The 19837-nt window shown below is 38.1% G+C and overlaps 2 protein-coding genes across 7 annotated transcripts; one reads left to right on the top strand and one right to left on the bottom strand.

Moving 5' to 3' along the window:
- The first annotated feature begins 1221 nt into the window (after window positions 1-1221).
- On the top strand, window positions 1222-7154 carry LOC117294328 (4-hydroxyphenylpyruvate dioxygenase-like protein). Of its 2 annotated transcripts, none has more exons than XM_033776688.1 (6): window positions 1222-1332; window positions 2193-3098; window positions 4132-4313; window positions 4912-5063; window positions 5833-5996; window positions 6870-7154. In XM_033776688.1, the coding sequence occupies exons 2-6, from the start codon at window positions 2335-2337 to the stop codon at window positions 7021-7023; spliced, it is 1416 nt and encodes a 471-aa protein (XP_033632579.1). In that variant the 5' UTR covers window positions 1222-1332; window positions 2193-2334; the 3' UTR covers window positions 7024-7154. The 2 variants fall into 2 exon arrangements, with proteins under 2 accessions (XP_033632579.1, XP_033632580.1); XM_033776689.1 differs by lacking the exon at window positions 1222-1332 and adding an exon at window positions 1390-1551.
- Window positions 7155-13839: 6685 nt separating this feature from the next.
- Window positions 13840-19433, bottom strand: LOC117294981 (cyclin-J-like). 5 transcript variants are annotated; one of them, XM_033777537.1, is made up of 5 exons: window positions 19250-19433; window positions 17546-17879; window positions 16580-16864; window positions 15270-15429; window positions 13840-14193 (listed from the first exon to the last, which is right to left on the bottom strand). In XM_033777537.1, the coding sequence occupies exons 2-5, from the start codon at window positions 17829-17831 to the stop codon at window positions 14109-14111; spliced, it is 816 nt and encodes a 271-aa protein (XP_033633428.1). In that variant the 5' UTR covers window positions 17832-17879; window positions 19250-19433; the 3' UTR covers window positions 13840-14108. The 5 variants fall into 5 exon arrangements, with proteins under 5 accessions (XP_033633428.1, XP_033633430.1, XP_033633427.1 ...); XM_033777539.1 differs by lacking the exon at window positions 19250-19433 and adding an exon at window positions 19070-19135; XM_033777536.1 differs by lacking the exon at window positions 19250-19433 and adding an exon at window positions 18792-19055.
- Between the last annotated feature and the right edge of the window lie 404 nt (window positions 19434-19837).

Raw genomic sequence — 19837 nt, 5'->3', positions numbered from 1 at the left:
TTCCGAGGGTGTCGTTTCTCACAATGTTTTATACCATCAACAGCTCTCCGTTGCTTGTTACCGAATAAGATTTTATGCTAACATACTTCTTAGTAATTACCAAACGTGTCCAGTGCCTTTAAAATTTAGTGGTAAGCAGATACATGAAGTTGGGCTTAACTATTATTATTTATAAGATGTAAAGTTTATTTCTTTTCTATGTAAAGTTTATGACTTCTAATTTTGGCTAAACATATTATGTCTTAAGGAAATTATGAACTCCAGTTGATCATGCCTTAATGTCTCAAAAGTCCTCCCCCCCCCTGTCTAGATTTTAAACACAAACTCATTATTAAAACACACAAATGACTAAACTGGTAAAGAAGGACTGGTAGAGCCAGTCTAGTTAAATATTTTTAAATCACTATTGGACCTTGCTGTATATAATAATTTGGCTTGCAAGTAGCCTGGAATACAACACAATGTTTATGTTATACAAACTTAATGATCAATTTGTAATAAAATATCAGATTGAATATCAACAAAAGTGTCATTGTTTCTTGACTCTTTCAATTGTTATGTTAATTTAGTATGACAGCCTATCATAAAAGGACATGCCGGTAGTTACTTCTAGTACAGACCCAGTAACTGGGGCGCTGTACTCCTTTTTTCAATTTTTTTTTCATTATCGATCGTACGACTGATAATGACAACAATTTGGATGACAAAATTTCAAAAAAAGGAGTATACTAGCGCCCAATCCTAGTTTCCTGAGTCTACTTCTAGTACAGTATTTTGGTTGTTAACCTAATTTTGCTAAGCAAAAGCAAAAGTTTTCGTACTTTCTACTTTATGAAATTGGGCCCTGTGGGTTGGTTTAGATATTGGAAGGGTTCTTTTAATTTCTGCTAATACCCTTGTCTAGATGCTGAATAGGCTTTGATGTAGATGTAGATAATTATGTCAACATAGTAATGGGAAGAAATGGCACTGGCGGGCTTCCGTACTTTCCCTGCTCTATCTCTGGAGAGGTATTTTGAAGCGCAATCTTGGAGAGAAAAAAAAGCAGCGCAATCTGGAAATCGGGCAAATTCCAAAATGCGCTCAATACTAATTAGAATTTACCGCCAGTAGAGGGCGGGCGACCAGAATACCAAAATTGTTTGTGCAGTCCCCTTTTTCTTTCAAAACTTCCGAACATCAGCTGATGGAGGATACCCGACTAATGCTTGTGCTCGTGCGTGTTCGTGTATGCAACTTGCAAAGCCGAGGTGTGGAAACTGGAAACGAATAAAGGATGATGATGTAACACCGTTACAATTTACATTATGGCATGATGTAAATAATGATGATGTAAGTAACCGACCACTAACCCCAGCTCTCGTAATTTATTACATGTATTTTTTAGTCTATTCTAACTTTAAATCTAAGTTTTCCCTTGCTTGGCTTGGTGTTGGTTTTGGAAAAGATTTCCTCCGCACCGGCTAGAGTGGATACACTTTTCATCGATCTCATTGACCATCGGCATCAGCATCACTCACGACACAGTGAGTCAAGTGAAACTGCGATTTTGTGAGTGTGACCCCTTTTTTTGTAACAGTTTGTTTAAGATTTAAGCTTAGTTTTAGAATTGTTCAATAATAGCAGTTTTTGGGCTGTATCATGTATTCTGTCAACCTAGACCCAGTATTTAACTTAGTAACTGGGACGCTGTATTCCTTTTTTCAAAGTTTTGACATTATCGGTCATTATAACTAGCGATAATGTCAAAAACAAATTTTTTTAAGGAATACAATATGTACTTCTAGAAACTATAAGGCTCCCCTGTGAGCCTTATATAGGGGTCACATATTTAGGGCTTTTTTAACGCTATACGTTTTTCAAATCAGCGTTGATGGGTGAAAGTTTTGCGACAGTTAGCCAGCCAGAACTGAAGTTTCCTGTGTACTGTACACCTAAAGCATTCCCCCTCCTACTCAATATACATTCATAATGCTTGTATTTCCCTTTTGTTGAGTAACGTTCAATAATTTCTTTAAAAAAAGGCAATTTTTCTACTCGGTACTCACTTTTTTTTCCTGCCGCATCGTTCACCAGTGTTGCGCTGAGCACACCACTTAGGACTCTCCAACATGCAAGCTGTATGCTGGTAATCAATGGTATGCTTATTATGATAACTGACCTGTCTTTATTTTATTGATTTTTTTTTTCAGTTAAAACTTTGGGAAGAGTTAATGCTGGTAAATGAAGGAAACATCGCTTTACCAGGAATTGCACTCAAGTGACTGGGTACATCTTACTCGACCAGGAAGGAGATTTATTTAAAACATGCTGCAAAAGGTTATCAGTTGAAAAATGATTCATATACACCATGTACAGATACTGGTGCAGAACGGCACCAAGTATGTTCAGAAATTCACCCGGAACGTCAGCTTTCAGCTTTTCGCCGAACGCAAAACGGCCAAACTCAAGCAGTGGGTTGTGCGTAGCGGATCTATTGTGTTTCTGTTAACGGAGAGCAATAACACAGTACTGAGGGAAGAGTCCACAGAGCCCAGTGAAGGTACAAGTACATCGGGCGGTGACATCAAACACAGGAACGCTTTGCACCATCCTCAGGAAAATGGAAGCACACGGGATGTTGTTTTTTCTGAGTCATTACCGGATCAGTGTTTCTTAGAATCATCCCAATCAAGTTCAACTGGCACAACACAGCACAACGGTCACTCTACACAAGACACTGTCTTTAACGTGGCTTTTGAAGTTTACGATGTCCCGGGGGCAATATGCAAAGCTGAAGAGAATGGTGCTGAGGTTCTGTGTCGACCGACCGTCGTAAGGGATCCTATCAGCGAAGGTCATGTGACTATCGCCGCGATCAAATCCTGTGTCGGAAACGTTATACACACCTTGGTGGATAGCTCGAGCTATGAGGGAGTTTTCCTACCTGGTTTTATCGCAGCTGTAATGTCTGAATCGGAGAAATCAAACAGTCAACATTCCCCGTGCCTATTGACCCACATTGATCATGTGACATTTGCCTGTCCAATGGGAGCTTCAAATCTGATACTGGAGTGGTACGAGAAGTGTTTCGGAATGAAACGATTTTTCCTAATGAGGTAAATGAGACGACTTTGTTGTATCCTGCCACCACTTTTTCATTCTATATGAAATAAATTAGTGTCTATTTAACTCAAATTTGGTGTAAATTATTGAAAAAGTGGTGGCAGGATATGGAAATCTTTCTGACGAATTTGTTCCATTAGAGAGATGCTATTGACCTATTGCGCAACATGGAATGCACCTCCACAAATTGCACCTTTGATTTCTGCCACTTTTGGAGTAAATTCCTTGGTGTTCGAATTGCCTCCCTAAGGGCAGACAGGTGAGGCCCTGGTACGAGTTCTACATGTTGTGCAATGTGTCAATATTAAAGAATCCACACCTTTCCCCTAACAAGGGATGCATTTAAGTATTTCACTATGACCTTTGACCTTGGGCTTCTTATTTGACTAGAATTACTACACATTATACATGATCATGATTGTCAGCCGAATTCTCACTGGTCCATTCACCTTCACAAACCATATGGTTTTATTAACAGCATATGCCAGTTTTTAATGCACAGGTAATGGGAGACTTTCTGGGACGATAGAGGGCAGCAGACTTACCGGGTAAATCCATTGTTCTCAGAATTATGCGCATGTTCAGAACTACGTAAACAATGGAAATTTACCCGGTATGTCTGCTGCCGCCTAGCGTTGGAAAGTCTCCTATTACGCATAGACACATGTAGGCCTAGTGGACCATCACCTGTTCAACAGTCATGCATGGGATGATCTTCCCATCAAGGGAAATGGAACTCGGCAAACTCCCGCAATAAATGGGAAATAGACATAAAGATGGCAACATCCATTATCTCTCATACAAAACATCTATGGTTATGAATGAAAAATTAAGAAATTGTGATTCAGTAACTAGAAGACAATACCTGTTCTAGTCATTTTGAAATCAGTGGTTAGCTTGGAAGGATTCGAACCCACAACCTTGTGATTGCAATTCCTGCAGTTTAACCACCTTAAACCTTTGATGTGTTGCGATTTGTTTGAATATTGCACACTCAGAAATTTCCCCTTTACATTCTTGCAACAGAGAAGAAGACGAATCTGAAGGTTTCATCGTTCAAGGCGAGAATGTTGGTCTACGCATGAAAGCCATGGAGTATTGGCACTGCTCAGAAACTGGTCTTTGTCTTCCTCAAGGTCAGGGAGATGAAAAGCGCCCTCGCTCACATAGATCCAAGTTTGTTCTCGCGGAGGCATTGCCTGGGCAAGGTTTGTCGATATGAGTTACTTTGTTTTCTTATATTTACTGTAATTGTATTACAGCCCTCTAACTTCGCTTTTCAAGGGGCACAGCTATTTCCCTCTAGTAAGGGGCATCTCTGTGAGGGAAATTTAATTTGTTTTAAAATTTGTGCAGGTACCATACATAGGGCACCACAGCAAAAACACAGGGCACCACAGCAATTGCTTTGGGTGCATTGGGTTACTTATGGCGTGATTTTACTTTCTTTCATTACATAGTCTGATAATTTTTACCCAAGAATTGATGTAAAAATCAGGAATGCATCTTTTTGGCTGATTTTGTCTTGTTTTCTCGGCTTTGTTTGCCATAGAAACTGCAATACACTGATCAAATACTCTTGTCTAAAGTGTGGCAACTTTACCTTGGACCCTATTCTAAAAGCTATATTATTTTCTGGAGTTGTGCTTTTTTTTTGTCTTGGGTTGTTTAAGTTGACCTGCGCAAAAGTGATCTTTTAGTTTATATGGGAGTTTGGGGAGTCAGAAATTCAAAATTGTCTTCCATATTTGTTGATAAATAATATCTGAATTTATAATTTTTTTATTTGTTTTTGTTTTGATCCAGGACCAAACCAAGTGGAGACATTCATCAAACAGCACAACGGCGCTGGTATCCAGCACATTGGTTTCCATACTGATGATATACTTCAAGCAGTGGGTAGTCTTCGAGATTCAGGTCTTTCTATGATAGACCCGCCGTCTGCTTATTACTCACAGGTCAGTTAACCATCACGTACAAATGTTCGATTGAAACTGTTCCCCCTTAGCTTACAGAACTTATCTTTCCTTCAGGCTTGATACCTCTCAGAGGAAATGAAGGCGATTGTCTCTATGCCCCCATCTCATTGTCTTGGTGCCCTTGAAATGATCCAGTAGAAATTTAATTTCCTCATAGGGTGCCCTTTCTCAAGGAGAAAGTGCCCTTGCCCTTTCAACAAAACAGGCCTACTCCTTACCAGCCAAATGGCACACTCTGTTCCAGCTCAGATACAAGGACTCTCACAAAACCTTTTGGAAGTGATAAATAGTAGCCTGCCTGGCCTCTGTGAATCACTCGACAGTTGTGGACTTAAAGGCAGTGGACACTATTGGTAATTACTCAAAATAATTATTAGAATAAAACCTTAATTGGTGACAAGTAATGGGGAGAGGTTGATAGTATAAAACATTGTGAGAAACGGCTCCCTCTGAAGTGCCATAGTTCTCAAGAAAGAAGTAATTTTCCACGAATTTGATTTCGAGACCTCAGATTTAGAACTTGAGGTCTCGAAATCAACCATCTAAACGCGCAAACTTCGTGTTACAAGGGTGTTTTTTCTTTCATTATTTTCTCGCAAGTTCGATGAACGATTGAGCTCAAGTTTTCACAGGTTTGTTATTTTATGCATATGTTGAGATACACCAACTGTGAAGGCTAGTCTTTGACAATTACCAATAGTGTCCACTGTCTTTAAAAAGATTGAATCCTATTTGTTATTTGAATCAGGTTGGCAAACTAGCTGAGATCTCCCGTATCAGGCGAGATGTTGAGCTCCTCAAGGAGCTTGGAATTCTTCTTGATGAGGAGAGATGTGAGAATGAGGAGGAGGAGGCATCTATGAAGATAGCCAGGGAGGAGCAATTAGGACAAGATGCAGCTATACAATACAAGTAAGATATTCATTTAGTTAACTTAAAGACTGGCCTTTAATTGTTAACTTTTTCATTCATTCATGGTTCATTTTTTTAAAACAAATTTTCTATGGTTTCCTGGGGTCAAATTACAGGAAAAAAATCCAGAGAAAAAAAAGGGGGAAAAAAATGATAAAATTACACAATTACATATTTTAAAAAAAAAGTGGTAATAACGGCAACTAGGTTTTGTAATAGACTGGCTTTAGTCTATTAGGTCCCACTTTCCTCAAGAAACAAATTTACTCTTGACAGCATAAGGTAACTAGCCATAACTACCATTCCAAATGGGTTCCTGATTATTTTTACCCAGCAGAAAACTGTCAATTTATAATATTATTATTATTTAAAGACAGTGGACACTATTGGTAATTGTTAAAGACTAGTCTTCACTGTTGGTGTATCTCAACATATGCATAAAATAACAAACCTGTGAAAATTTGAGCTCAATCGGTCGTCGAAGTTGCGAGATAATAATGAAAGAAAAAACACCCTCCGTCACACGAATTTGTGTGCTTTCTGATGATTGATTTCGAGACCTCAAGTTCTAAACTTGAGGTCTCAAAATCAAATTCGTGGGAAATTACTGATTTCTCGAAAACTACGCCACTTCAGAGGGAGCTGTTTCTCACAATGTTTTATACTATCAACCTGTCCCCATTACTTGAAATCAAGAAAGGTTTTATGATGATAATTATTTTGAGTAATAACCAATAGTGTCCACTGCCTTTAATACAAATTCTAGGACCAACTTATTGACCTGTTTTGTTCCTATTATATACTTTTTTGTTTTGGATTTTTCTTTTTGTTTTCTTTGTCTTGATCTAAAAAACTTATATTTTGTTATTCTAGGTATCTGATGCAAGTGTTCACCAAGCCAATCTTCGAGCGAGACACATTCTTCTTGGAGATTATTCAAAGACAAGGAGCTACCGGTTTCGGAGCGGGAAACATCAGTGCATTATGGAGAGCTGTCCAGGCTTACATGTCTTATGAAGAAAGATAAGACGAGTCCTACATATACAGGCAGGTCACACAAGCTTTTCTTCAAGAATGTAAGTTGTTCAAAACAAAATTGTCTTTATGATGATCTTCCCGTCACGGGAACTCGACAAACTCCAACAAGGGGATATAAACACCAGGGCCCAATTTCATAGAGCTGCTAAGCACAAAAAATTGCTAAGCATAAATTTTCTTCATTGATAAAATCAGGATTGTCGACCAAATGTCCGTTTGTTGCATATTGCTTGTTACTGGTTTTCAGCTGTTGTTTGCTTATCCTAAAAATCACGTGGAAATTTGGTCGGTTATCCTGTTTTAATCAAGGAAGAAATGTCCTGCTAAGAATTTTTTTTTGCGTAGCAGCTCTCTCGCACAAATATTGGTTTAACATCTATGATTATGAATTGCATAAATCAAGAAATTTGTATCCAGTAACTAGATGACAATACTTTCATTGTGAAGTCAGCGGTTATCTCGGTAGGATTCAAACCCACAAAGTCCCCGGCTAAATAAGAACTGGTTGTTATTATTTCACCTTATCACTGCATGCAAAAGAAAGGTGGTATTTTCATTTCCTTGTTTCTTATTGGTGTAGAATAAAATCAAAACAATTATTCTTAATCCCTTATGGAGATTAATACATCTATTAAAATGTAAGTTCTGTAGGCGCAAAAACCAATCCACCTTAATGGATGAGATACAACCTCCTGTTGTACTTAAAGACACTGGACACTATTGGTAATTGTCAAAGACTAGTCTTCACAGTTCGTGTATCTCAACATATGCATAAAATAATAAACCTGTGAAAATTTGAGCTCAATCGGTCGTTGAATTTGCGAGATAATAAAGAAAGAAAAAACACCCTTGTCACACGAAGTTGTGTGCTTTCTGATGCTTGATTTTGAGACCTCAAATTTCTAAACTTGAGGTCTCGAAGTCAAAATCGTGGAAAATTATTTCTTTACAGAAAACTACGTCACTTCAGAGGGAGCTGTTTCTCACAATGTTTTATACTATCATCCTCTCCCCAATACTTGTAATCAAGAAAGGTTTTATGATGATAATTATTTTGAGTAATTACCAATAGTGTCTACTGTCTTTAACTATTATGACAGTTTTTTCGTTTTGTTTTTATTGCTGGCCTGGAATTGCATGGAGGTCATGGCCTAAGATGCTCCTGGTCTTGGCCTTGGTGCCCTGTCAAAAGTTTCCCATAGACTTTTAGATTTGTCAACGGAAGTGCCCTTCGCAAAATGAAAATGGCCTTGCCCTTTCAAGGATGAAATTCCGTGCCTGTTATTGTGTGTGGTATAAAGTTAAAACTATAGTTGTAAAGGAATTTGACAAAGTAGATTTTTATTTATTTCATATGCACCTGAGCTATGCAATAAGGCAATAAACCACCGGCATTTTACTGTTTACAACAGTTGTTTCCACTAAAGTTGTACGGCTTTAATCTTACTTAAAGCCATTGGACACTTTCGGAACATGTTTTTTTTTTTTACGTTCACAGATTTACAAATAACTTACAGGGTTTACAGCAGGTAATGGTGAAAGACTTCTCTTGAAATATAATGACATGTTTTTGAGAAAACATTAAAACAATTTCAATTCTCGATATCGAGAATTACGGATTTATTTTAAACACATGTCATGACACGGCGAAACAAGGGTAGGTTTTCCCGCTATTTTCTCCCCACTCCTATGACCAATTGAGCCTAAATTTTCACAGGTTTGTTATTTTATATATAAGTTGTGATACAAGAAGTGTGGACCTTGGACAATACTGTTTACCGAAAGTGTCCAAAGGAAAGGTGTACGTTGGGCAATCAAATTGTAAAACTAATGGAAAGAAAACGTATGCTAACCTTTTGAAATGAAATTTGTACAGGCTAGTTTTATTGTATACAGATCTACATATAAGATTTACTCTGCTTATAATTTGAAATTTTTAAATAACTTTCATGAAAAAATAAGCTCAGGAACCTTAAATGGTTTAGGAAGTATTATGCCTTTTGAAGCATTTGATTTGGAAGTTACTTTTGTTTTGTTTTTTGTTTGTTTAGAAGAATACACGAATTCTTATTTTGAAGTTTTCAATAAACAAACCATTCAGATTAAACAAAACTGCTTCAAATTTTATTGTGAAGGGTTTGACTAAAACAACTAGTAAGGACAAGAAATCAACCATTGTTATTTATCCCTTTTTGGATAAGTTGAGAGTGTCTCTTGTGATAATTCAGTGATTTCAGGTAAACTTCAAACTTTCATCTGAATTCAGACTTTCTTATGCGCGCCTCATAAATAAATAGCTGTTATTTTCTCCATATGTACAACATAAATGCTGATTTTATCTACTTCTTTAGTGGAGATCCAAAAGCTCCTTGAAATCTTTGACTGCAGGGATTATCAAAAGGTTGAAATGTCACAACACACCTCCTAAGACTTGGACCATGGTTTCAGACATTTTAGTCAACTCTCACCCCTGGGCCCAACTTCATTAATCTGTTAACTCAGACAGATCTGCTTATTTGCTAAGCAAGAGTGAGGTACCAGTTGCAGCATTTTAAACTTTATGGTATTTTGACTGGTAACCTATTTCTGCTAAGCAATGTATTTCTGTGCAGTTAAGCCATGCATCTCCAGCTTTTCATCACTTTCTTGAAGACAAGCAGAGAGACGTTCTGTTCAAAATGTCAACACAATCACATCCCCCTAAAATAGTACCTTTCACATTATCCACACCCGGGCATGAAGTTTTTCCTACTATTTCCAATTTGTTTACCCTCAGAATATTCTGCAAAGTTTATAATTATTCTGAAAAGCATACGAGACCATTTACAAGTACAGTTTAGCCCAAAAATAGTTTCCTACTTTTTTCAAAGGTCCAAATATCATGCCTGCACCCCAAAAGTAGTATAATACTGGGTTCTTAAAGCGCTTTATCACACCCCTAAGGGGGCGTTTCAAAGTGCTCAGTAATATATCCTGCAAGGTATGTAGAGCTTAGTATTGATGTATGAGATCTATTCCTTTATAGTACCATGTAATGGTTTACAAGGTGCTGTGGCACAATATGCTGCCGATCCAACCAGGAACATCGGGGCGAACCCCTTCTCTTTTCGATAAGTGCACTGGGTTCTTTAAAGTGCATTTTTACACAACACACGGGACCATTGGCTTTACATCCCATCCGAAAGGACAAAGCATCATGGTTAAGTGTCATGCTTAGAGGCAGTGGACACTATTGGTAATTTCATGCTCCTTCGCTGCGCTCATACGCATGAAAAACAGTTTCAAATTATTGTAGGACACACAATAAAACACACTTGGAAAACATAAATTTGTTTCAGAATTTAATAAATCATGGGAGTGGGCCGTTGTTAAACTGCATATGAATTTACAAAGATCATAAAGGTGGGTGTTATTTCCCTTTTTTACCTCGAAAAAGAAAACGATCAGCAGTGCTTTTGTTGGTGCCATTGCCATAGGTAGAGCTAGCTGGAGATTGCTTAAATTTCTTTCTTCTTTCAATGCTTTTTAAGGCAGCTTCCTCTGCGACTATGATTCTTTTGGCCTCTTCTGGTGTCCGATCTTTCCCCGTCTTGTCCAGTTCTTGCACAGTCGCCCATCCAGCTTTGCTACTGTCTGCGATCTTGATTGTTTTCTTTCTTTCTGTAATGATGGCTTCAGCTCCTTTAAGTGCTTCAATGGCTGCTGGAATGTTGCTCCTCTCGAGGGCAGCCTTGAATTCGAATTGTGCTGAGTTGCCGGGTCTTGTCAGGTCTCTTGCCTCCAATTTATTTGTGAGTTCCTTGATGTTAACTTGATCAGCTGTGTCTTTGCTGGATGTTGCAATGCTTTCGAATTTATAATTGAAGTATTCTTTGAATTTGTCAAACAGTTTCTCTGGGTTGAGCGCGGGTTGATCTTCATTAATTGACATTGCGAACTTAATATCGAATATATAACGCTGTTATCGATATGTGACACTTTCAGCAGAGTAAGCAGCGGCCTGAATTGGATTCTGTTGTTAAGGACGCTGCTTTTATACAGACATGCATCATAGCACTCGAATGAATGAATCACGTCACGGTTCATACATTTGAGTAACCCGCGTATTAGTCATGTGACGCATACGGCGGGTACTCCTGTGTGCCATTCAAACTATAAAAACTACATTTACTCAAAATAATTATTAGCATCAAACCTCACTTGGTAACAAGTTATGGGGAGAGGTTGATAGTATAAAACATTGTGAGAAACGGCTCCCTCTGAAGTGAAGTAGTTTTGGAGAAAGAAGTAATTTTCCACAAATTTGATTTTGAGACCTCAGATTTAGAATTTGAGGTATCGAAATCAAGCATCTGAAAGCACACAGTTTCTTTCATAGTTATCTTGCAACTCAGTATGTTGAGATACACCAATTGAGAAGACTGGTCTTTGACAATTACCAACAGTGTCCAGTGTCTTTAAGGACACGGGTGTCACGACTGCTGTTCAGAAACACCAGAGCTTGAGTCCGGTGCTCCTAACCGCTAGGCCACGACACACCCCCATAACAACCAAAATTAATTAAGACACAAAGTACAGTAGTGATTTCTTTGATTCTTTATGAGATAATTATCTACTTACTTCATTACACTTCCAATCAGTACAATTTGTCAAGTAATTATTGTTAATTTTTATCTTTTTTTATAGTTTAAACAGAATGTTCAAAAGGAATTCTACCATTTCTCATACTCTTTGTTTATCTTGTTTTAAAAAAATTGTATTTTTCGTGTGCGTTTACTTCTCTCTTGAATTCATTTTTTCTCTTCATTTTTAAATAACTGTTTATTTCTGGTCTTCGTTAAATATATGTACAAAAGTCAATGCTGCAAGACAAAATTTTAATTATGAACACCAAGAAAATTAAGATTTTATGGACCTAAACCAAGTTGCTGCTCACCAAAAAATATATCTAGTTAAGGTACATAGAGTGCTGTAAGTGCTAAGTTAAGCCCATGTGAAACAAACACCCAACAGTTAACCCTCCTTGAAAATTCATTAAGAAAAACAATCAAACTCGTGTAGATAAAACACTTGCAACAAATCTTCATTTTCTTTTTCAATTTCTTCTAAGCCTTACTTGCAGTTAACCTGGCTTGCCATTAACACTTACTCTCTTACTTTTTCAAGCTTCATATTTCAGTTATATACATCTCAATTTTATTTAATAGACTTCACTTGGAATGTTCTTATCCTCCTGATTTCAAGGTTTAAAGGCACTGGACACCTTTGGTAATTATCAAAGACCAGTCTTCTCACTCAATTGGTCGTCGAAGTTGCGAGATAAAAATGGAAGAGAAAAAAAAACACCTTTGTCGCACAAGTTGTGTGCTTTCTGCTTTCAGATGCTTGAATTTCGAAACCTCAGCTGAGGTCTCAAATTCAAGTTAAATTCTTGAGTCAATTTTTTCTCAAAAACTACGTTACTTCAGAGGGAGCCGTTTCTCACACTGTTTTATACTATCAACAGCTATCCATTTCTCACTACCAAGTCAGTTTTTAAGCTAACAATTATTTTGAGTAATTACCAAAAGTGTCCAGCAGTGCCTTTAAAAAACAAAAACACTTTGCTCACAGGTTGTCGGAGCTGGTACTCCTGAACTCTGAAACACAAATTAACATTACAAGTTTATCGCAAAGTTCTCTATCTTAATAATCATAACCTCACACAATACACATAGGGACTATTTCATAGCCATTTTAACGGGCAAGACAACTGCATTTTGTTGTGAAAGAAATATCTAAACTAAACAAACGTGTGTGGATAACTTTTTCTTCTTGTTACGTTAAACTAAAAGCCTTTTCTCCAATGTTTGTGGAAGAACTAAACACTTCATTGTTTTCAAAAAGAAATTTTTTAAATAAATGTTTGTGGATGAACGATAACTTAAAACTGTGTTGGTTGTATTTTTCTCAAACCTTTTTCAAAAATCAAACAAAAGTTTTCAACTTTTTTTAAACACAAATTTTTAGTTCACTAAACGAAATTTAAAGAGATGTTTTTGTTTTTCAAATCTTGCATTAAATTAACACATCTTACTTACTCTACCCGTATATATTTTTCTCTTATTAAGTCTTACTATATAAATCTTCTTTGTTTAAAATTCTTCCAAATGAACAGATAAACCATCCTAATTGCACTTTCTCAAGTCACTTCGTGACAAGTTGTTTTTTATCATTCCTTTTTCTTTTTTCTTTGCCTTCTTTGGCATATTAAAAAAATGGCACATTTTGTAGCTATACTATTTCTTTCTTTCTTAACTTTGGAAGACAAAATGCTTGGCGCTGCTTTCAAAACGCTACAAATGTGAAGAGAAAATTTAACTATCACTTTGTGAATTTGATTTTCAAAAAGTATAATCTGCTTTTACAGTTAAAGGAACACGCTGCCTTGGATCGGTCGAGTTTGTCTTTAAAAAGCGTTTGTAACCATATGTTATAAAATGCATATGATTAGAAAGATATTTTAAAAGTAGAATATAATGATCCAAACAAGTATCACTCAAAATTGCGGGGATTTTCCTTTCACCTTGTCGACATTTATAGGAGTCAAATTTTTGACTCACATAAATGGCTGACCGTGTTAGTTCGCACAAAGGAAAACCACGCAATTTTGAGGCAAATTTGTGTGGATCATTGTATTCTACTTTTAAAACGTCTTTCTAACCATGCATTTTTATAACAAACGGTTACAAACACTTTTAAAAGATCAACTCGACTGATCCAAGACAACGTGTTCCTTAAACGATTGATTTGAAGTGAACAGCTTTTTCTTATTTTTAATTTCTTCAAAGGTTACTCAATATTTTGTTAATTAAAATAAAAAAAATGTATTTTAAGGGATGGTGACACCATACATTTAGGAGGGATAAACACATTAACTTTCTCTTATCTTGTCTCTTATGCTTGTCCATCATTCAAACACTTTTTCTTAACCAAATCAAATGTTTCTTGTAAAATAGCATCAATTAGTAATAAACAATTTTAGCATCTAGTAGTTAGTAGAGTGTTAAGAAAACTGACTACCTCCATTCCTGATCATATACTCCTGTTGTTCAGCGTGTTACTTCTCTTATCTTTGCTCGGAGGACGCTTGGCTGCTTTGACATCTACATCATGCGTTCTGCAAAATATGGAGAATGAGAATGGTGTGAGGATCGTACATGATTGACGATATCGCAAGATTAATGGAGCTTCAACATTGAGGATTGTTTACTCTATACTTTCCCGAGCTCTGTGAACAAAATCACAGGCATCTTACTCGGGTGAGATTCAAACCCACCACCCATTTGCAACTTTAGAGCAGTGTATTTTGAACCTACAACCTTTGCAGTTCTAGACACTGCTCTAGAATTGCAAAGGTTGTGGGTTCGAATCCAACTGGAGTATTATGCCTGTGGTTTTGTTCACAGGACTTGGGAGAGTACCGAGTATACTGTGTTTAACACACACCGGTGTCTATGGGTAAAAACCAAAATGAATATTCCCCAATGCAAATTTAGCATTTATTAAATGGTTTGCAGTACCCACTGCTAAAACATAGGATTCTAACTGCCTCTAGCTACCGGGCAATCAGTCTAGTTGGTTGTTGTGCGCTATGATCTTGATGGAGCAGCGCCTTATAAATTTTAATTGTTATGTTATGTATGACACTGCTCTAGAAATGCAAAGGTCGTGGGTTCGAATCCCACGTGAGTAATATGCCTGTGATTTGTTTCCATAGAACTCTGGGAAAGCACCGAGTATACAGTGCTAACACATCGGTGTATAAGGGTAAAAACCAAAAAGAATATTCTTTATCCCCAATGCAAGTTAAACATCTACTAAATCGTTTGCAGTACCCGCTGCTAAAACATAGGATTCAAACTGCCTCTAGCTGTTGGGCAATCTCAGTGGTCTAGTTGGTACGACACTGCTCTAGAATTGCAAAGGTCATGGGTTCGAATCCCACCTGAGTAATATGCCTGTGCTTTGTTTTCATAGACCTCGGGAAAGTACTGAGTATACAGTGCTTACACACATCGGTGTATGTAGCAAAAAATTAATATTCTTGATTCCCTATGAAAACTGCCATCTATTACAACTTTGGGGATGTTGAACAATTTGGTATGATTTAAAAAGCAGGACAAAAGGTTAAGAGTGATCTCGGATTGATGTTATTACTGACAACAATGGAAGGGATTGACAATGTAACCTCACCTTAGCATGAGCTCAATGTAAGGCGCTACATTCTCCCACTTGAACTGTGTGATCTTGGTTAGGGCGGCGGTCCAAGTCGGTGAGAATTGAAGACACACTCTTGATGATGCTATACAGGCAGCAGCAACCAGTGATGGCTTGCAGAAAGAGAAAGCATGGTCTGTTGATGAAGAAACAATAGTTTTTTTATAGAGGTAGAGTTTCCTCCTTTTGAAAATGGAATACTGTCAACGTCCACCTCTTCTGTCTTAAGGACCCTTGCATTGGGGGAACCACCTCCTCTTCTGTCTTAAGGACCCTTGCATTGGGGGAACCACCTCCTCTTCTGTCTTAAGGACCCTGGCATTGGGGGAACCACCTCCTCTTCTGTCTTAAGGACCCTTGCATTGGGGGAACCACCTCCTCTTCTGTCTTAAGGACCCTTGCATTGGGGGAACCACCTCCTCTTCTGTCTTAAGGACCCTTGCATTGGGGGAACCACCTCCTCTTCTGTCTTAAGGACCCTTGCATTGGGGGAACCACAAGACTGTAGGGCTTGTAGCTCAAGGTTTTTACTGGACTAGAATTTTTTTTACAGGACCAGACTCAAATGAGTTGAAAAAGCACTCAGGGAAGATCTATTTCATTTGTGTTGATGTGTAAGTGTACTTTGATACTCGTCAAAGAGAATTGAAAGTTTACTATCACATTTGCAGTCAACTTATATCAACAGAAGACATTACACAGTGAGGTATTTTAATCAAAAACACAAGACCACCGGGCTTGTCTCCGAGTACAAGTTTATGGCCTTGCACTCAAATCCCAGGCCTCCGTCCAGTGTTCCAGTGTTACTTTCGAGGCCCTACTTTGTTCAAACTATACCGAAAAGCTGTCTTAAAATTGTGAGTACAAATGCTGTTAAAGGAACACGCTGCCTTGGATCGGTCAAGTTGGTCTTTGAAAAGCATTTGTAATCATTTTTTATAAAATGCATATGGGAAGAAAGATGTTGTAAAAGTAGAAAACAATGATCCACACAAACATGCCTCGAAATTGCACGGTTTTCCTTTTACATCGTCGACTAACACGGTCCGCCATTTATGGGAGTCAAATTTTTGACTCCCATAAATGGCCGACCGTATTAGTTCGCAAAGTACAAGTAAAACCACGCATTCTCGAGGCAAATTTGTGTGGATCATTGTATTCTACTTTTAAAACATCTTTCTAACCATATGAATTTTATAACAAACGGTTACAAACGCTTTTCAAAGACCAACTCGACCGATCCAAGGCAACGTGTTCCTTTAAAGTAGCTTGAGAATGTCACATACCTTGAAGACTAATTTCAAGGAAGTAGTTGGTATACTTCTGTATGTAGATGTTAGAGAACTCATTATTCCTGCTGTCATCGTATTTCGTCTCACCGTTCCCCGACGCCTCCGTAAGGAAGTAACCCAGAAAGTGCGCGGCGGTGGGCGCAGCGACGTTCCAGTCAAAGAACTGAAGGAGCAGCAGTTCCATCTGGAGGTAGTCCTCCTTGTTTGCGCTGGTCATTGTGGACTGGGAGTGGTAGTTGCACAGCTTGGCGACTTTTTCTTCCCGCTCTTCAAACTTTGCTGTTGGGTTGGGTTAATACGTTTTTTTAAAAATTAATAATAAAGAATATTACCGCACTGGGGGACGGCTTGAAAAAAAAAAAAACCAGTATGTTCAAACTAATTTTTGACGTTGATGAAATACCATTCAATTATATTGAGAAATGAAATAACAACGTATACTCAATACCTAAAGACAAATGAGATCAATCTTCTCTTACATGTTGTAGCGCTTGTTCAAATAAAACAAAAAACTCTAAACTGGATTACACGTCCCAGTTTCATAGAGCTGCTTAGCACAAAAGTTTGCTTAGCATGACATTTTTTCCTTGACAAAAAAAAACAGGAATACCAACCAAATTTGCATTTGTTGCATACTGCTTGCTACTAGGTACTCAGCTGTTGTTTGCTCATCCTGAAATTCATTTGGAACCATGGTTGGTAATCCGTTTTAATCGAGGCAGAAATTTCATGCTAAGCATATTTTGGTGCTTAGCAGCTCTATGAAATTGGGCCCAGAACTATCTCTTGTATTGATTCTGGTCTTGTAAAGCGGATTCTGGTCCCGTAAACATTTGAACCACAAACTTTGTAGTCTTGTGACTTAACCCCTCATGTGGTCTCGTGACCTTTCCCCCAAATTCTAGCCCTGTTATGCATGGGGAAAACTTCCAACATAAAATCTGTGAGAGAGGTACGTACTTGCAATCTGGAGACATGTAAATGCAAGTAGGTGTAGCTGTGTCTCTTGTACGATGGCATAGCGATCCATAAACCGATCCAGCATATACACCCCCAGGTGAAGTACATGTCGATCAATCTCAAACTTCTCGCAGAGTATGGCCATCCAGTCCACCAGGTAGCGGCGGAGATGCTGCTGTGGAGACTGACCAACGAAGACTATCAGCCTCTCCTCGTTCTGCTTCATGTTGGTGTAGATGTCGGCGATGATGTCGGAGTTAGACCACCAATGGGACTCATCGGCCATTGTGTTTTGAAATCAGCGATAACGGCCAAGTTGAGTTAGTCTTCAGTGCTTCATTAAAAATTATAAAAAGGCTAGTTGAATATATTTTGATGCTAAAAAAACCCAGTAAAATAATACGCATGTGCATTAGTTGACACTTTATTCTTTAAAGGGACACGTTGCCTCGGATTGGACGAGTTGGTCTATAAAAAGCGTTTGTAACTGTTTGTTATAAAATACATATGGTTAGAAAGTAGGACATAATGATCCACACAAATTTGCCTTGAAATTGCATGTTTTTTCTTTTACTTTGCGAACTTACACGATCGACCATTTATGGGAGTCATAAATGACCGATGGGAGTCAAAAATTTGACTCCCATAAATGGACGACCGTGGTAGTTGACGAAGTAAAAGGTAATTGTCAAAAACCAGTCTTCTCACTTGGTGTATCTCAACATATGCATAAAATAACAAACCTGTTAAAGTTTGAGCTCAATTGGTCGTCGAAGTTGCAAGATTATAATGAATTTAAAAACATCTTGTCACACGAAGTTGTGTGCTTTCAGATGCTTGATTTCGAGATCCCAAATTCTAATTGTGAGGTCTGGAAATCAAATTCGTGGAAAATTACTTCTTTCTTGAAAACTACGTTGCTTCAGAGGGAGCTGTTTCTCACAACGTTTTATACTATCAACAGCTCCCTGTTACTCGTTACCAAGTTCTGTTTTATGCAAATAATTATTTTGAGTAATTACCAATAGTGTCCACTGCCTTAAAATGGTTGGAAAAGTTTCCGGATGGCGCCACCACTTTTTCATTCGATATGAAATAATATAGTATCTAATTTACCTCAATGAGATATCCCTTTTTGTAAAAATGAGTGAAAAAGTGGTGGCGCCATACGGAAAGTTATCCAAGTCTTAATTTGAGTTGACATTTGTTTGCTAACTAGTCTCAATTCAAGTGTCAAGATACTCACTTCAGCATTATCTCATTTGGGAAAGTTTCCATATCCTGCCACCACTTGTTAACTCGTTTTGAAATAAATAAATATCTAATTTACTTGGATCGTAAGGTACATTCGCTGCATTGGATTTCGCTCGGCCCCGCGGCCAGCTCTACCTTTGGTTAAAGCAAGGCGCTGGGGACGAGCGAAGCATTGGATTTGGTAGCCCTGGACGTCAGTGCCACTGCAACGGAGGAGTCCAACCTGTGTTAGGGATTGAGTGGGGATCAAAAGAAATAGGCCTACAACACCTGCAACATTATGAAGGTGCACACACGAGCTGCAAGTTCAGTCGTTTGTAGTCCGTCTTGGTCAGGTCCCCCACGACCGTTTGGATGATCGAGGGTTCCCGAAGACAGCGCATGACCGACATCACGACATGTAGACAAGAAACAAAAATACATCGGGCTCGCAAATGAGTTGAAACTAACCTGCTATGATGTGTAAGTACCCTTTTAATCCATCCAGCTCTGTCTGTATAATGATTGTTTTCCAATTCTAAGCAGAGATAACTTTGAGATATGTGTTGGCCACGAACGCTGGTTTGTAAATATAATGACACTGGCAAAGTCACTCTTCTGGGTTGCTCAAAATTACAGGCTGGGTTTGATGGCTGGTTTTATGGTGTGGGTATAGCGCCCTCTACGGAATTTCTTTACGCACGTGGCGCGAAAATAAAATTGAAAATGTTTCAAAATCCCGCCGCTCCCACATTGGGAAACTATCACGATGGGTAACCTTAAAAGAATAGTTAAGGTTTGAATTCGTATATTTGATATTTGATGGTGATATTGTCCTCTCTTGTTTTAGAGAGAAGACATAAAATAATGGTTAATAGGTTCGACCATTCCATGCGAACACTGTACTGGTAGGCCTACGACGATGTGTTTACAATAGAGCCACAGAGCCTGGTCTTCCTGCAGGCACGATTTGTACACAGCTCAATGGAAGAAAACATAAAATCTTTTATTTTTGGAGATTGCGCTGTCTACTCTTATCAACTTTTGATATGCACATCT

This window comes from Asterias rubens, chromosome 9, assembly GCF_902459465.1.
Source record: "Asterias rubens chromosome 9, eAstRub1.3, whole genome shotgun sequence".
NCBI lineage: Eukaryota > Metazoa > Echinodermata > Asteroidea > Forcipulatida > Asteriidae > Asterias > Asterias rubens.
The sequence above is the reverse complement of the archived record's forward strand: the minus strand, read 5'-3'. Positions and strand labels throughout refer to the sequence as shown.